Genomic DNA, 16,720 nt, shown 5'->3' with positions numbered 1-16,720 from the left:
AAAAAAAAAAAAAAAAAAAAAAAAAAAAAAAAAATAATAATAATAAGTGCTAAATAGTAGCATCCTAGAAGGATATTTATAGAATATTTTGTGTAAGAATTTATATGACTTTTTTTTTTTTTTTTTTTGAGACGGAGTCTTGCTCAATCGCCCAGGCTGGATCGATTGAGTCTTGCTCAATCGCCCAGGCTCAATCGCCCACTGGCTCAATCGCCAGTGGCACAATCTCAGCTCACTGTAAGCTCCATCTCCTGGGTTCACGCCATTCTTCTGCCTCAGCCTCCCAGGCAGCTGGGACTACAGGTGCCTGCCACCATGTCCAGCTATTTTTTTTTGTATTTTTAGTAGAGACGGGGTTTCGCTATGTTAGCCAGGATGGTCTCGATCTCCTGACCTTGTGACCCACCCGCCTTGGCCTCCCAAAGTGGACCTATTTTTAGATATTCTTCTTTTGGCCCTCAGAAGATCAGAGAAAGCTGGGTGGTAGGGTGTGGTGGGGGGAGAATCTGTATTATTTTGTTTTAGGGTTGTTTGACATTTGAGCTTATTAATTAACTCTGATGCCTTCCAGTGAATTCTGCCAATTCACTGGACAATTTCTGTATAAATGAAGTGGGTCAGAAGGCAGCATTGAACAAACCATGACCATGGCCCAGCTTATGTTAACTCATTTAAACCTCACCACATCCCTGTGTGGTCAGAATTATCCCAATTTTATAAATAAGGGAAAAAAGGCTCTGAGAGTAAAGAATAATTAGTTGCCCAAATTCTTTTTTTTTTTTTTTTTTTTTTTTGAGACAGAGTCTAGCTCTGTTGCCTAGGCTGGAGTGCAGTGGCACAATCTTGGCTCACTGCAACCTCTGCCTCCTGGGTTCAAGTGATTCTCCTGCCTCAGCCTCCCGAATACTTAAGATTACAGGTGCCCACCACCACGCCCAGCTAATTTTTGTATTTTTTTAGTAGAGATGGGGTTTCACTGTGTTGGCCAGGCTGATCTCAAACTCCTGACCTCATGATCCGCCCACCTCGGCCTCCCAAAGTGCTGGGATTACAAGCATGAGCCACCGCGCCCAGCTGAGTTGCCCAAATTCTTGTATGACTCATGAGGGCCATGCTAGGACTCAAGCCCTGATCTCCCCAGCACACTGGACTCGTTTGTTTTGCATGTGATAGCTGCCAGGGCACATCCTCTTGCCTTGTCTCTCCTCTAGTCTCATAATGGTCCTAAGCTTCCCAAATCATTTTAAATCTGATTCTTTAACCCACTTCCAAATTATAAAAACTGAACTTATTTCACATTTACTTCTTTCAAAGAATCACTCAACATCCTACACTAATCTTTCATAAAATAGATTTTGTGATCAAGTAAGTCTGAGGAATACAGAACTTAGCACAGTTGGCCCTGTGCAGTGGGTCACGCCTGTAATCCCAGCAATTTGGGAGGTCAAGGTGGGTGGATCACTTGATATCAGGAGTTCGAGACCAGCCTGGCTAACATGGTGAAACCCCTATCTCTACTAAAAATACAAAAAATTAGCCAGGCATGGTGTCTGTAATCCCAGCTACTCGGAAGGCTGAGGCAGGAGAATCACTTGAACAAGGGAGGTGGAAGTTGCAGTGAGCCAAGATTGTGCCACTGCACTCCAGCCTGGGCGACAGAGCAAGACTATATCTCAAAAACAAACAAACAAATAACACAAACACAAACAAAAAAAACTTAGTACAGTTTACCAGTTTCTTTCACAAGCTATTTACTCATGTATTTATTCATCCTTTTATTCTGGGAGAACATCTCGAGGGACTAGTTTTCCACAAAACTACCCATCTTGGTAGTGTGTCATCATGGGCAAATCACTTTACCTCTTTGAGCCTAAGTTTTCCATTCTACATGTCAGACTAAAGATATTCTAAAGGTCCCTTCAGCTTTAAAACTTCCTTGATATGGGCCCCACCTCCATGCCAAATCCAGGCATTTGTGCTACCACTATGAGATTGCTAAGGATAGCCTAAGATTTTCTGAAAACCATTTATTCATTCATTCATGGAATATTTATTTATTTATTATTATTATTTTATTTTTTTGAGACGGAGTCTCGCTCTGTCGCCCAGGCTGGAGTGCAGTGGCCAGATCTCAGCTCACTGCAAGCTCCGCCTCCCGGGTTCCCACCATTCTCCTGCCTCAGCCTCCTGAGTATCTGGGACTACAAGTGCCCGCCACCTCACCCGGCTAGTTTTTTGTATTTTTTTTTTAGTAGAGACGGGGTTTCACCGTGTTAGCCAGGATGGTCTCGATCTCCTGACCTCGTGATCCACCCTTCTCGGCCTCCCAAAGTGCTGGGATTACAGGCTTGAGCCACCGTGCCCAGCCGGAATATTTATTTATTAATTGTCAAGCACTGTGTTAGGTTCTGAAGATAAAAAGACAAGACATAAATAAGACAAATAACAAACTATCTGCCCTCTGGAGGGGTGACATATATGAACTGATGATTAAAAAAATACATAAGAGAGGAGTAGAAATATGCATAGGTAATACAGACACATGTGAACTGATGATTTTTAAAAATCTCAGTAAGAGAGAAGTAGAAACAGTTATAAGTAATAAAGACTCATGGAGCAACTGCCTCCTATTTGTGGGAGTTGTGTAAGGCCTAGTTGGAGAGAGAACACCCAATCTAGGTTTTAAGGGATGAGACAAAGAAAGGGAAGCTATTCCAGGCAGACAGTATACAAGAACCAAAGAAAGCATAGGGAGTTTAAGCAGCATAATGTCTGCAGCGATCTATGAGAGTTTGGCATTGCTGGAATATAAAGTTAGAAAGTTCAAGGCAGGTGACACTGAGCATAACATTGGAGGTGTAGGCAGGGGCCAAATGTTGAGGGCATTCTCTGTCAGATTCTTGAACTTCATCGAAGTGTGTTAGAGATGAAGAGTTGGAGCCGGTGGAAGATTTGAAGCAGGGAAATGACATGTTCACAGCTGCATTTTATACTGTTGTGTGGAAAGTAGACACAGAGAGACAGGGAGATAAGTCTGGAGACCACTGAAGGTGTTCAGAGGCGAGGTAATGAGTGCCTGGACCAACAGAATAATGGGAAAGCAGAGAAAGGAATGGATTTGAGAAGTATTTAGTATTTAGTAGGTGTAATCTGCTCAGTCTGGTGATTGATTAGATGAAGAGGGCAAAGGAGAGGCCACCACCTTCTAGTTTGGATGATTAAATATTTGATGTCAGTATAAGAGGAGGTGCTACTTTATGGAGAAAAATGAAGTGATGTGATTGGTTCTGAACCTGCTCAGTGTAAGGTCTCTCTAAGACATTTGCAAATATCTTAAAATTTGGAGTTGTTATACCACAACCCCATTCTGTGCATCAAACTCAAATGGAGGTTTCATTTTGTGTAGAGGACTCACATTTAAGGACTACTCCATATTGCTATTTATTTGATTTAGGTTGTTGGAATATTGCAAATAAATGGCAATTTTATTTTTAATAAAACATGAATATCAATTAAAATCATAAATAATTTTAATGTACTCTTATTTAACCACAGAATTATGAGGCAGGCAATAGTGTTTATACCTAATGGTTTAAGTCTCGTTGTTTTTAAGAGTACAGTCAGCCCAGAGCAAGACTCTGTCTCAAAAAAAAAAAAAAGGGTACAGTCAGTCTTCCGTATCTGTGGATTCTGCATCTGTGAATTCAACAAAAAATTCCACAGAGTTCCAAAAACCAAAGAACTTGTCACACACCAAGTACTGCATTGAGTTCACATGAATTGATGTGTAGGTATTGTATTAGGTATTAAAAGTAACTTAGAGCTGGGCGCGGTGGCTCACGCCTGTAATCCCAGCACTTTGGGAGGCTGAGGCGGGCGGATCACGAGGTCAGGAGATCGAGACCATCCTGGCTAACACAGTGAAACCCCATCTCTATTAAAAACACAAAAAAATTAGCCGAGCATGGTGGCGGGCGCCTGTAGTCCCAGCTACTTGGGAGGCTGAGGCAGGAGAATGGCGTGAAATTGGGAGGCGGAGTTTGCAGTGAGCCGAGATGGCGCCACTGTCCTCCAGCCTGGGAGACAGAGTGAGACTCCGTCTTAAAAAAAAAAAAGAAAAGAAAAGAAAAAAAAATTAGCCGGGTGTGGTGGCGGGCGCCTGTAGTCCCAGCTACTCGAGAGGCTGAGGCACGACAGTCGCTTGAACCCGGGAGGTGGAGCTTGCAGTAAGCCGAGATCGCGGCACTGCCCTCCAGCCTGGGAGACAGAGTGAGACTCCGTCCCAAAAAATAAATAAATAAATAAATAAATAAATAAATAAATAAAAATAAAAGTAACCTAGAGATGATTAAAGTATACAGGAAGATATGTGTAGGTTAGATGCAAATACTATGCCATTTTATATAAGGAACTTGAGCATCATTGCATTTTGGAATCTGCAGAAGGTCCTGGAACCAATTCCCCATGGACCCCATAGCACTATATGTATTGTTGAAAGAAAATAAACCTATACCCACTCGTGTAGATTTATTTTTTTTACTAGTACGATCAAACATAATATAAAAAGTCTTCTTTTTACCAAATCCTTAACATCTGCGTAGATGAATTTAAAAGATTATAAATCGGCTGGACGCGGTGGCATGCGCCTATAATCCCAGCACTTTGGGAGGCCAAGGTAGGAGGATCACCTGAGGTCAGGAGTTTGAGACCAGCCTGGCCAACATGGTGAAACCTTGACTCTACTAAAAATACAAAAATTAGCCTGGCGTGGTGACAGCACATGCCTGTAGTCCCAGCTACTTGTCGAAGTACTCGGATGGTTGAGGCAGGAGAATCGCTTGAACCCAGGAGGTGGAGGTTGCAGTGTGCCAAGATGGTGCCACTGTACTCCAGCCTGGGCGACAGAGTGAGACTCCATCTCAAAAAAAAAAAGAAAAAGAAAAAGAGATTGTAAATCTGCTTTTCTGAACTTCATATATACCAGTTGTTCCAAGTTCTGCAATACCTCAAAGCCAAGAAACTAACTTCTCACTTTCCCAGCTGTCATGGTGAACTGAATCATTTTCTACATGGCTCTTCTCATTTCTTTCTGAATGCACTATTTAAAGCATTCCAGCTGAATAGATTCTGCAGGATCTTTCTATGGGTTAGGAATATGGTCTGCATAGGAACTGGCCCAAATATTCCTCACTGGAAGTTGGTATCAGCATGAACCAGATCAGGGTGTCTGGGGCTCTATCAGCAAGTAGGTCTACCCATACTGGAAGCAGGTGACGGGAATGTTAAAGGAAAAAGGGACTGATGAAAGATGAGAAATAATAAATTCAAGAAAAAGTCTCTTACCAGGCTCTTGTTGTATTTTGTGGTTGTTTTTAAACCAAGTGATCTGAGGCTCGGGGGCACCATTAGCATGACAGTCTAAAGTGGTGGAACTGCTGATGGCCACTGTGTGATCGCTGAGGTTTCGCAGGAGGTATGGTGCTTCCTGATCTAGTGAAGAAAGAAAGGGAGCTGTGATTACTCGTCAATTTTATTCTCATATTTTCTATGCATATCAACATTTAAAATATACAGAGAAACAGCAAAACTCAACTATTAGGTTTCATTTGCATTTTGTTCACTTTCTTTTCAATCATTAACCTGCTGCTTCCACTTTAATAAGATGCTACAATAAATTGAAATTTATTACAACACAGTGAAATCAAGGACTAGATTTTGTATTTTTAGATTTCAATACAAAGGTTTTTGCCTAGCTAACTAGTTTCCTTCCTTTTTTTGAGAGAAGCTTTTCTAAAACTCAAGGATTTTGCATAATAGTTCAGGAGATATAAATAAAAAACATGATTTTGTGTATAGTCTTTTTTTTTTTTTTTTTTTTTTTTTGAGACGGAGTCTCGCTCTGTCGCCCAGGCTGGAGTGCAGTGGCCGGATCTGAGCTCACTGCAAACTCTGCCTCCCGGGTTTATGCCATTCTCCTGCCTCAGCCTCCTGAGTAGCTGGGACTACAGGCGCCCACCACCGCGGCCGGCTAGTTTTTTGTATTTTTTAGTAGAGACGGGGTTTCACCATGTTAGCCAGGATGGTCTCAATCTCCCGACCTCGTGATCTGCCCGTCTTGGCCTCCCAAAGTGCCAGGATTACAGGCTTGAGCCACCGCGCCCGGCCTTTTGTATAGTCTTGTAATGAATTTATATATATAGTGTTGTAGTGATAGGCTAATACAATTTTGTGTGTTTTTATTGATGTATTTGTGGGGGCGTGTTTGTGTTACTCAGCTGTCAGTAACCTAAGTTGTAAGGCAGTAGACCAAACAGGAGAATTTCTTGAACTTTGAAAGCTTTATTGGTTCTTTCCTTCCTCCATTCCCTTCCCAAATGCAAGCAACCAAAGAATTAATTCAAGAGGCAGAGGCACAGATTTGTAGTTTTTGCACTATATAATAGTACAAATATTGTATTTTATATTATTTTCTCTTAAAACATACAAATATGATACAATACAATTTATTTTAATAAAATGCCAACCAATATAGTACAACAAAATGAATTCAATACATTAAGATGCAATACATTACAACATTAAAATCCCACATAAGAACAGCAGTACCCCCCAGGCCCCAATGAGTACAGTATATCTCTAATGAAGTAGTCAGTCAGTCCTGCTGATGTGTATACGTTCTACTAGGAGGGTATTGGATTGGTAGCTAAAGCTTCCAAGGTAAAAAATAAAAACAACTCCTAATATCTTTCCCACCCTCCCAAGTCATTCCTTTCCCCTCTTGTTGGAAATCCTGGAACAGAAATCAAAAGAGTTTTGGCATAACTGACATGTTCTCTGTTACTGTCTTCAATTATACAGTATGAGCTTTCTCTGCCCGTTTTTGATTTCCTCATCTTAGTGTACTAAAACTGTGAAGGCAGCTTAGGAGTGATGACGATGCTACAATGATGATACATTGCAATGGCCTTGATTCCATGTCCCTGCAGGGTTCTGCCAAGTCCCCAAACCTTTCTCTTTTGAGTCCTGCAGGGCAACTCTCAGGATTAGCATTTGTTAAAGCAATTTAGAAATCCCAGGTTAAAATGTGTATTATCATATAACTTTTATAACATTGTTGAAGAAGTATATCATGGCAGGGTTACTACCTGTTAGGAGAAACAGATTTCTCAATAAATTTTGATTTCTAGAGCTTATCATTAGTCTTCTCATTTTGTAAAAAATGAAATCTGAAGGCAAAAAAAGTGTGTTGAAGGAAGTGCTCTGATGTATAAAAACTTCTTCAAACTGGTGTGGAATGAACGATAGCAATGATCCTTTTGCCTCTTTGAGCATGTCTTTCCTATCTTGTCTTGCCCCCTACGCAGAGCCATTACAATATTTCTGTTTTTGCATTGGGTGCTGTCAAACAGCTTTTCCTAATTGAAACTGCAGTCCTGTTTAAAACCTTTGATTTATGACTACTTGTACATGCTTGCTCATTACAATTTTGACATTTTTTTTTTACATAGTAAAGACCCCAAACATATCAGCGAAACATGACAAGATCATAAAGAACCGTATCATATTATTTTTTAGTCTCTTTTACGGTGGCAAGCCAATTTTGAAATATCTTATTTAAAACTCAGACCCAATTCACTGAGTTATACTTTTAATAGCTTCCTCAGCACACTATTTCCCATGCATTAATATGATAAAATAATCCGTCACTGCCCACAGGTCTTATAAAAAGGAAGTCTGAATATAGGGCCCACAACACTAAAATAGTTTTTCTAGCTACAAAGTATAACATCATCAACACAGACACGATTTGGACTCCCTGACAGGTGGATTAGAAAACGATGTTTAAAGAGAGGAGAACATTTTAACATAAATGTCATTAAGAATTTCAAAGGCCTTATTTGTACTACACAAACTTCAGATGACAGAAGCAGCAAAAAGGCTGCAGAATGTACATGGGACTCTCAATTAAATACAAGGTTCACATAAACATTCTGAAATGTACAGTAATATGCATTTTTCTTTGTACCCATTTCTGAAAAATGTTCTATGTTAAAAGTCTCATTTTTGGCTAGTTTCTAAATGATCAATCAACCCAGGAATCATATTTTGTCAATTCTTACTTTATACATTATATATGATCTATTTTGACATTTTGAATAAGGATGGTGTGTTGAACTCGTATTTCAAAACCTAAGTTACTTAATGGAAGTAGGTAGTGGCTTTCCAAAATTTAACAGTGTAGCTGATCCCTTCAAACTGAGAAAATCAGAATTAACAGACATTTCTGCTGGTTATCAGTAGCCAAAGATAGCTGCCCACCAGGTTATTTTACTTTTCAGTGTTATGGCCCCAGAGATCTGCCAGGTCACATGCATACACAGCTTCTATCCTCCGTTTGGAATGGGGACTGAGGAACCAGCCTCACACCCCCTATTCCATTTCAATTATTCCCCATTTTAGGCTCCTTTTTTCTTCCTCCCCCCACCCCCTCTGTTATCTTCACCTCCCTTCACATCCCAGGGTAACATACCCCTAGGGTAACTAATAAAAAACAAAACCCACCCAAAAGTTTCTTTAAAACAAAAAAAGACTCTCCGGAAGGATTAATTACACAGTGAACAACCAATACTCTATGGAATTCTTATACTCATCTCTTGGAAGTTCTTAAAATCATCTTTTGTAAATACTAACATCCTCCCCTCCCCACAAAAATTGCAACAGAGGGAAGGAAATGGTAGGTTTTGCATGTCCAATTCACCGTTTTGTTTTCATAAGGATCCCTCAATCATCCTATTTGCTTTTTTAATGTTAGCAATTATTAAGGCCCCCACGTTCCATGGTATTAAGGCATTGTTTCCTGAAGGAACACACTAACTTATAATGAACAAAGACGCCAGGCCAAAGAGCCATAGGTAAAATTTCAAGATTCAATTGATTTTTCTTTCCTTTGGGCTGACAACTTCCAGGTTACTAATTGTTTTCAGAGCATTTGGGGCTCCATAAAACTGGCATTCTGGGGAAATGCTATTGTTTACTCTTTCACCTTTGACAAAAGCAATTCCCACGTGAAAGACAAGTTTAGCCGTGGGACAGAGTCTGTTACCTAAAGGAGGAAACAGTCTGGTGAGTTCCCAAGCTTGAGAAGTTGTCATATTGTCACCTCCTATTGAACTGTCCAGCCACTGTGTTTCTCAGCCATGGCTATTTTGGTCATTATAGTTTTTTTTTTTTTTTTAAATAGTTTATGCAAGTCACATATAATGATCATCATAAATAAAAACAACAGAACAATGCATATTAAATTGGTGAAAAAGTCATTTTCCCTCAAATGCAAGCTTAAAACAAGAAATCACAACTTCTCTTGATTTGAAACTGGTGTGTATTTTAAAAATTACTTTGAATTCTGCTTCTACGGTTTTGTCGTTTCCCCATAAAAATCCTATTAACATTTGCATATGGGGAAAGTGGACCTTTTTAATGGGCAAATTTTGAATTTACATTTAGAAGAATGCATTAAATCTCTGGTTACAATAGCCTTTATTTCCTTGATAAATTGATTGTGGTACACCTTTGAATTACTGTCATTTTAACATGATAGAGTTCCTTAAAATAATAACCAGAGGACAGGAATATTTAAAATTAAGGCCTGATCCACTTTCTTTCAGGTGCCATCAATAGCTGTGCAGTGCAGTCAGAGACAGCAAGAAGCAGACTCTTTGCTAGGCTAGTCTACTGTGGGACTAACTGCATAATTACCTGGATTGCATGAAAGGAGGGAGGGGGAGTTGATTTGGATGGACTCTTATAATTCACACTGCGATAAACCTTTACTATCTCTGAATTACACCAACATCTTGCACCCCTGGGGCCCATTTTAGAAGCTCCAGTTCAAGATTAATGTGCTGAATGTAAAAAAAAAAAAAAAAAAAAAAAAAGCATTTTCAAATAAATAAGCATTATAACTTGCTATCCAGGTGCTATTTACAAGTCAAGAGCGGATGAAATAGTCCAAAATAAAACCAGGCAGAAGTCCAACAGAGTCTCAAATTCAACTGTACTCATTCTGAGCTGGAAAATTAACTTATTCGTGTCCATCTTTGGCAGAAACCAGCATTTGTTTAAATTATTCAGTTTGTGCAGCTTCAACACTTAAAAATAAAAAGAGGTTGGCATCAAAATGGAAGGAAAGGATCATCCAAAGTTGTTGTTTATCAGGCAGGAGAAAACAGCAAGAGCAACAAACACAGAGAAGGCAGTGCAGGGATCCTCCAAATCCAAACGTGCACCAAGTCGGCCCCCCGGAGCAGCCCCCTCGGCCTGAATGGGGGGCCCAGAGCTGGGGCCTGGGGGTCTCATTATTACTGCTATCATCTCCGAACTCATTTTGGGAGGAGCATCTCCTCTGAGCCTGAAAGTTAGCAACAGTGACAATAAATCAAGATGGTATGAGACAACTGTTACTTTTTAATGAGTCCTTTAATGTTTTACATTACTTTGTGTGGTACAATCATTCCTTGTGCTTTTAAATTTGGAGATCCGAGAGAAAACAGCCTTTTTGTTGCAGTGCTCACCTCTGATTGTAACTTCTTTCTTCTGGAGGATTTCTTCCCCTGTGTATACATTCCTGGCTCTGCAGGCATAGGTGCCTGAATCTTCCAGGGAAACATTCATGATGGTAAGATTAAGAGTGATGGAGTGCTCCTTAGCGATGGCCATTTTTTGCTTGCTAATACTGTAGTGCATTGTTCTGTTATTAACTGTCCGCAGTAAAATCCAAGTAACATCTCTGTATAAGAACTTGTTAACTGTGCAGGACAGTTTCAGGTCCTCTCCTTCCGTCGGCATTTTTTCCAAGTTAACGTGAAACCCATTTGGCACATCTATAAAATAAGAATAAAGAATTTCAGTTCACAGAAAAATCAGTGTCTTTTAATGAGATATTCAAAGATCTTAAGAATCATTTGTGCACAAATTCTCTCAGCATCAGCATTAAAAAGAAAGAATACTTAGGGTAAATGAGCAAGCATAGCAGGTGGGAATCAACTAAGTTCATTCCATCAGAAGTGAGGTAGGACATGCAAAACAGGAGAGTTATTAGGATGCATTTTCTCTTGGTTTACCTGAAGTTACTCTTCAAAGTGGCATTTTTTTCCAACTTGGGTGTTAACTTTATTTCTTTTTTTTTGAGTCAGAGTCTCGCTTTGTTGCCCAGGCTGGAGTGCTGTGGCATGATCTCAGCTCACTACAACCTCTACTTTCAGGGTTCAAACTATTCTCCCGCCTCAGCTTCCAGGGTAGCTGGGATTACAGGCATGCACCACCATACTGGGCTAATTTTTGTACTTTTTGGTGGGGGCGAGGTTTCACCATGTTGACCAGGCTAATCTCGAATTCCTGGCCTCAGGTGATCCATTCTCCTCGGCCTCCCAAAGTGCTGGGATTACAGGAATGAGCCACTGTGCCCGGCCTCATTTCCTATTTTTAAAATCATGCACAGTACTAGTACTGGCAAGTGACACTGGCAAGTGGGCAAAATAGTGAAGTAACATAAGAGCAATTCGTCCTAAAAACCGAAGGCACACTTATGGTCAAACTTATCTAAAACAGTTTGCAAACAAGTGAAAATAGGAAGTCCTAGGTAAAGTGCCAATCAATTCCACTTTAGTCCTAGACTTTTGCAGTGAGAAGTAACTGTTATTCACTACCCTCCTCGTGCTCCTGTCCCAGATTACTTGCCCTGGTCCAGCAAAGACCACAGTGGGCCAGTGGCACAGTGGGCCAGAGAGGAGCCTGCTGATTTACTCAGGATTTCTTTCATGGGGATGGTTCTACTCAGACCTGAGAGAGCAAAGATTTCTTCTGAAAATGTGGACAACTAATCTGGACGAGTTGCCAGATTCTAAAATGGGGGTGGATAGAGGGGTAAAGAGAATAATTTTAAAAACCAAATTTACTCTCAAAAATATTTTAAACACGTTCTGAAGGTGGCTATATTATTAAAAGCCATTTTCTCCAATGTCGATTTCCAGCTAATCTTTGTGAAAGGAAAGTAAGTCTTGGGACCCCAAAATCATGAAGCTAAAGGGAAAAGTCAAGTTGAGAACTGCTTAGCACAAACCTGCCTCCCACTCTCTTCAAAGTCATCCCTCTGCTTTCTGAGATAAATGCATACCTGTCTGCCTCCTTTGGAAAGGCTAATCAGAAATTCAAAAGAACAGAACTCCCCTATCTATGACCTGGAAACCCCCTCCCCACTTTGAGTCGTCCCGCCTTTCCAGGCAGAACCAGTGTACATCTTACACATATTGATTGACGTCTCATGTCTCCTTGAAATGTATAAAACCGAGCTGTACCTCAGTCACCACCTTGGGCACACGTTGTCAGGATCTCGTGAGGCTGTGTCACAGAGATGTATCCTTAACTTTGGGAAAATAAACTTCCTAAATTGACTGAGACCTGTCTCAGATATTTTGGGCACCTTCATCCCCATCTCCCAGGTGTCTCTGTCAACACCCCATGAGCTCTTCCCCTGTGCATGTCTAACCTGGGCCATCAGTCCACTTTGGGGCTGAGAGTTCCTTAGTATCATTTGGCCAGTCTCACGGGAGGATTTTAAAAAGTCTGCCGGCCCTGAACTGAGCCGCTCTCAAAACCTTCCCATTGCTTATTACTAGTGGTGTATCTGCATTTGAGCAAAGAATTTGGGCCAACATCTTACAAAGTGCTTTGAAGATGAAAAGCATTATGTTATGCTATTATTATTATTATACTTTGCACACAAAGCTATAAAGAAACCTTTAAACGTTAAGGGGACAATAGTCCAAAATTAGATATCATATCAACTCTTTCCTAAATCTCACTTTGCTTGTTTTTCTGATTTTTCTGAGCTTTGGCTTTATTATAAAGTGTCACGTCTGAAGAAATGCCAAAGTATTCATTTGGAACCTGGGAGCGGGGCGTAACAGTGGCTTACTGAGCCGTCAGTGGCTGAGGAGAGAGGATACCAGTGGAGGTTTTCCTGCTTTTAAAACGAAAATCTAAGAATGTGCCAGAAGATGCAGGAGGGGCAGCTGACAGTCACTTTTAAGATAACAATAAGGTGTCAGAAATAGTTGCTCTAATTCAGCATCTTTTTATATTTGGGACATTTTCCAAGCATGAGGAGTAAAACATCAGCCATCAACTTTTACACAGATACTAGAGCAGAGGTATTGTGCACTGGTTGCCATCAGCTCTTACAAGACCACAGACTTTCCATTTATGAGCTCTCATCCTGGTAGGCAGAACCCAAGTGAGCCCAAGTAACACCATTGAGATCGTGTAGAGAGTTTCTATTTACTTTAGTGATTTGAAACTTCCTGTGGAAATAGCTCACAGGTTTCCTGATGGAAGATTTTGTTTATCTTTGCCAAGCACCACCAGGAATCTCAAAATAAAACGCATTCAGTGACATTGGGAAGCCAGGGAGATAAAGCAGTGCTGTTCCTGTTTCACCCGCAGTAATTGCTAACACACCCATAGTCATGCTGAGTGCCAGCCAAACAGCAAAAACACACACATAGGAAAAGCAAAGAACCAAATTCGTTTTGAGGCCCGTTTCTTATATAGGGGACATGGTCACTGAAGCTAATTTGTTACGTTATCAGACAGCCTCTTAGAAATGACTATTCCTCAGTCTCACCCCTTTGGTATTCTCTTTTGATCCATGGAAGACGATAAATAAAATGTCCTCAACTATTTAATGAACCCGGAGGGATTTTTCTCCTTAATTCATGTTGATTTTTTTTTAGTCTGAGTACAAAAACAGACCCAAGAAAGAATTGCCTTCTAACCCTCAAAGTGAAAACAAGAAATCTTCCCACACTTAAGTATCTGTGGCGAATTCAGCACAGTCATCATCATTACCAAATAATACTCATCCATCTAACATATTATCACATCCATGGCATCTTATGAGGTGTCATGGAGAAGAATCAACCCTTGCTCAGAAGAGGCATTCGACCCAGGGTTAGATGACAGTGTAATCTATTTATAAAGGTGCATACTTGGGGGTAGATATTTCAACTCAATTGGATCAGGCATGTGCATTAAGTTCATGAAAGGGACAAGCATAGGAATTTAAAAGGATGCCAGGGATCTCATTTGTTGGGTAAAAAAATAAAGAAGGCTCTACTGCCACTGAAGAGTGGAAATAACATTATTTAAAAAGAGAGTGAACGGTTACCAGGAAGCTCTGCTTGTTTCAAGTGGATGCTATGTATAAGTGTGTGCCAAAGCTTGGAGTCGAAGCAGTCAAGGATTCTAATGGCCACAGTTTACCATTTTCATCAGTTTGGAAGGCAACTCAAAGTCTTTTTGTTTTTTGTTTTTGTTGTTGTTGCTGTTGTTGTTTTGAGGCAGGGTCTGACTCTGACACTCAGGCTGGAGCGTGGTGGTGCCATCATGGCTCACTGCAGCCTCGACCTCCTGGGCTCAAGTGATCTTCCCACCTCAGCCTCCCAAGTAGGTGGGAATACGGGCACATGCCACTAGGCCTAGCTAGTTTTTGTACTTTTTGTAGAGACAGAATTTTGCCATGTTTCCCAGACTGGTCTCAAACTCTTGTGTTCAAGCGATCTTCCCATCTCAGCCTCCCAAAGTGCTGGGATTTACAGGCGTAAGCCATTGTGCCTGGCCCCAAGTAATTGTATTTTAAAGAAGGGACAACATGATTGAAATGAGGACCAGTAAAGATCCAAATCTAGGTAAGTAGAGCATTAAAATTTCAGACAGGCACTTTTAAAGCATTACCCTCACTGAGTCAAGTATAAACACTGAACAAATATATGTTCATTTTTTTCAAAAAATAGGCATATGAGGTACAACATTCCTGAGTCTTTACGCTCATCTCTAGTGACAAAGATTTGAGTAAGAAAAATATAATAATTATTTTAAAACTAATAATGAATGTAAGCAAGTTAACCTAATATCAAAATCAAAACTAGAACTTTTCAGGACTGGTAGAAAAGGATTAAGGGAAAGTATATTCCAGGCAATGAGGGCTTGGTTGGCTGAACTTGTGTCAGTTTTAAGATTAAAGCTCTTGGATTTCTAGAGGAAAAGAACTGTGAGTTTCAAGTAGGTATGTCTGAATTGAATTCTCATTGTTCTTTTGGACCCTGTCCAATATGGATAAGCCTTGGGATCTAGAAGAGGTTTCTACCCCGCCATGGTTATACATTGTACAATATGGTGAGAGGTAGGAGGGAATTTCCGCCTGAATTCAGCAGGTGATCACCTTTATCAACTTGGACTCTTTCAGCAACAATACCATGGGTAGAAATATGATGCAGCGATGAGACTCTGGGCTAGCCAGATGTTGGTGCTGTCACTAATGCTAGGCATCGGTTAGCTTTCCTTGGGAACACTGATTAATAAGGAAGTGAGCATGATGTTCCCTCTTCTCTTGGTACATCCTCTTCCAGTACTGCCCTCAGACCCAGGCAAGAAGGGTCCCTGTCGCAGCTCTGTTCTGGTCATAGCTCTTCCCACAATGTGAAGAGTTTATGGGGCCAAGTGAGCATGCCTACCCGCAGCCTGTGTCACTTCATTCCTGTATCATGCTTCAAGTCCCTGGGATCTCAGAATTCCCTAGAAGGCTGATTGAAATCTGCTTCTAGCTTGGCTCTCCCCTAGGTCGGGCCTCCTGAGCTCAGACTGCTTGTCAGTTTTCACACCTTTGGGTCTGTCCAAGCAGTGGCCAAGGGAGACTGTCTGTGAAGGGCATGGGCAGAGCTCAGATGTGTGGGCTGGGAGACACCACACATGGTGCATGGCCCCTTGCAGTGTGGACAGGGTAAGGGGTGCAGAGGGGAGGTGGGTGATTTAGTTTTTCTGCACCGCCAGGTGGTGCCACAATCTACTCTGGAATCTGAGTAGTCTCAGAGCTCTAAATTGATCCTGACCTCTCAGGTCATCATGAAAGTATGTTTGTCCATAGGGGGCTAAAACATATTTAATGGCTTGTTTGCTTGATGTAGAACTTGTCAGTAGTTAGACATATGGTTTGTGGGCCTCCACTGGTACTCCTGTCTTGGCTCTGAAAATGTCAGGGCAAGCCTGTTCTCTTCTCTCCACCTATTCAAATCCCACCTTCTCTCTACCTATTCAGGTCCTGCTTCCTTCTCAGAGGCTTACAGCTGCACTGTCCAATATGGTACCTGTGAGCCTCATGTGGCTTTTGAGCACTTGAAATGCGGCTACTGTGTCAGAGGAACCGAAGCATATTCAGTTTATTTGATTTTATTTAAATTGATTTACGTGTAAAAACTGAAGCAGTGTAATATTTTTTAAAATACTGATTACATATTGAAATCACAATAGTTCGGATATATTGGGTTCAATAAAATTAATTTTACTTTAAAAAAAACATGGTTACCAGAAAGTTTTAAATGGTATTTGTGACTTGTATCTCTATTGGACAGTGGTGGCTTTAGAAAGCAAGCTCATCTGTCACATGGCCTCCACACATAAATTTTGATACTAGGATGTATGTAACTTAACATTTCTTCTTTGTTTCCTTGGTGTTAGAACTGCGTTCCTAGAAAGACAGGACTTCATTGATGCTCCTCCCAGTGCTCAGTAGAGTTGAACTGTACCGTTTAACAGTGCTCATTAAACTGTTACAAAGTTATTGAATGTTGAGAACAAAACAGGAATCGTTCAGTCTTTTGTATTCTAA

At 40.7% G+C, this 16,720-nt stretch overlaps 1 protein-coding gene and 1 long non-coding RNA gene across 3 annotated transcripts in view; one reads left to right on the top strand and one right to left on the bottom strand.

The window, feature by feature from the left end:
* FLT1 (fms related receptor tyrosine kinase 1) overlaps window positions 1-16,720 on the bottom strand; it is a 196,781-nt gene that overhangs the window by 78,007 nt on the left and 102,054 nt on the right. For both annotated transcript variants that reach the window (XM_023208746.1, XM_023208745.1), the window contains exons 13-14: window positions 10,572-10,880; window positions 5,344-5,490 (exon numbers count right to left, since the gene is read on the bottom strand). In XM_023208746.1, coding sequence (XP_023064514.1) covers window positions 5,344-5,490; window positions 10,572-10,880 — 456 coding nt within the window. The remainder of the gene's footprint in view (window positions 1-5,343; window positions 5,491-10,571; window positions 10,881-16,720) is intronic.
* Window positions 1-16,720, top strand: part of LOC111540454 — a 67,713-nt gene that overhangs the window by 44,945 nt on the left and 6,048 nt on the right. The gene's annotated exons all lie outside the window — the stretch shown is intronic.

This window comes from Piliocolobus tephrosceles, chromosome X, assembly GCF_002776525.5.
Source record: "Piliocolobus tephrosceles isolate RC106 chromosome X, ASM277652v3, whole genome shotgun sequence".
Lineage (NCBI taxonomy): Eukaryota > Metazoa > Chordata > Mammalia > Primates > Cercopithecidae > Piliocolobus > Piliocolobus tephrosceles.
Note: the sequence above shows the minus strand (reverse complement) of the source record. Positions and strands in the feature narration are given on the sequence as shown.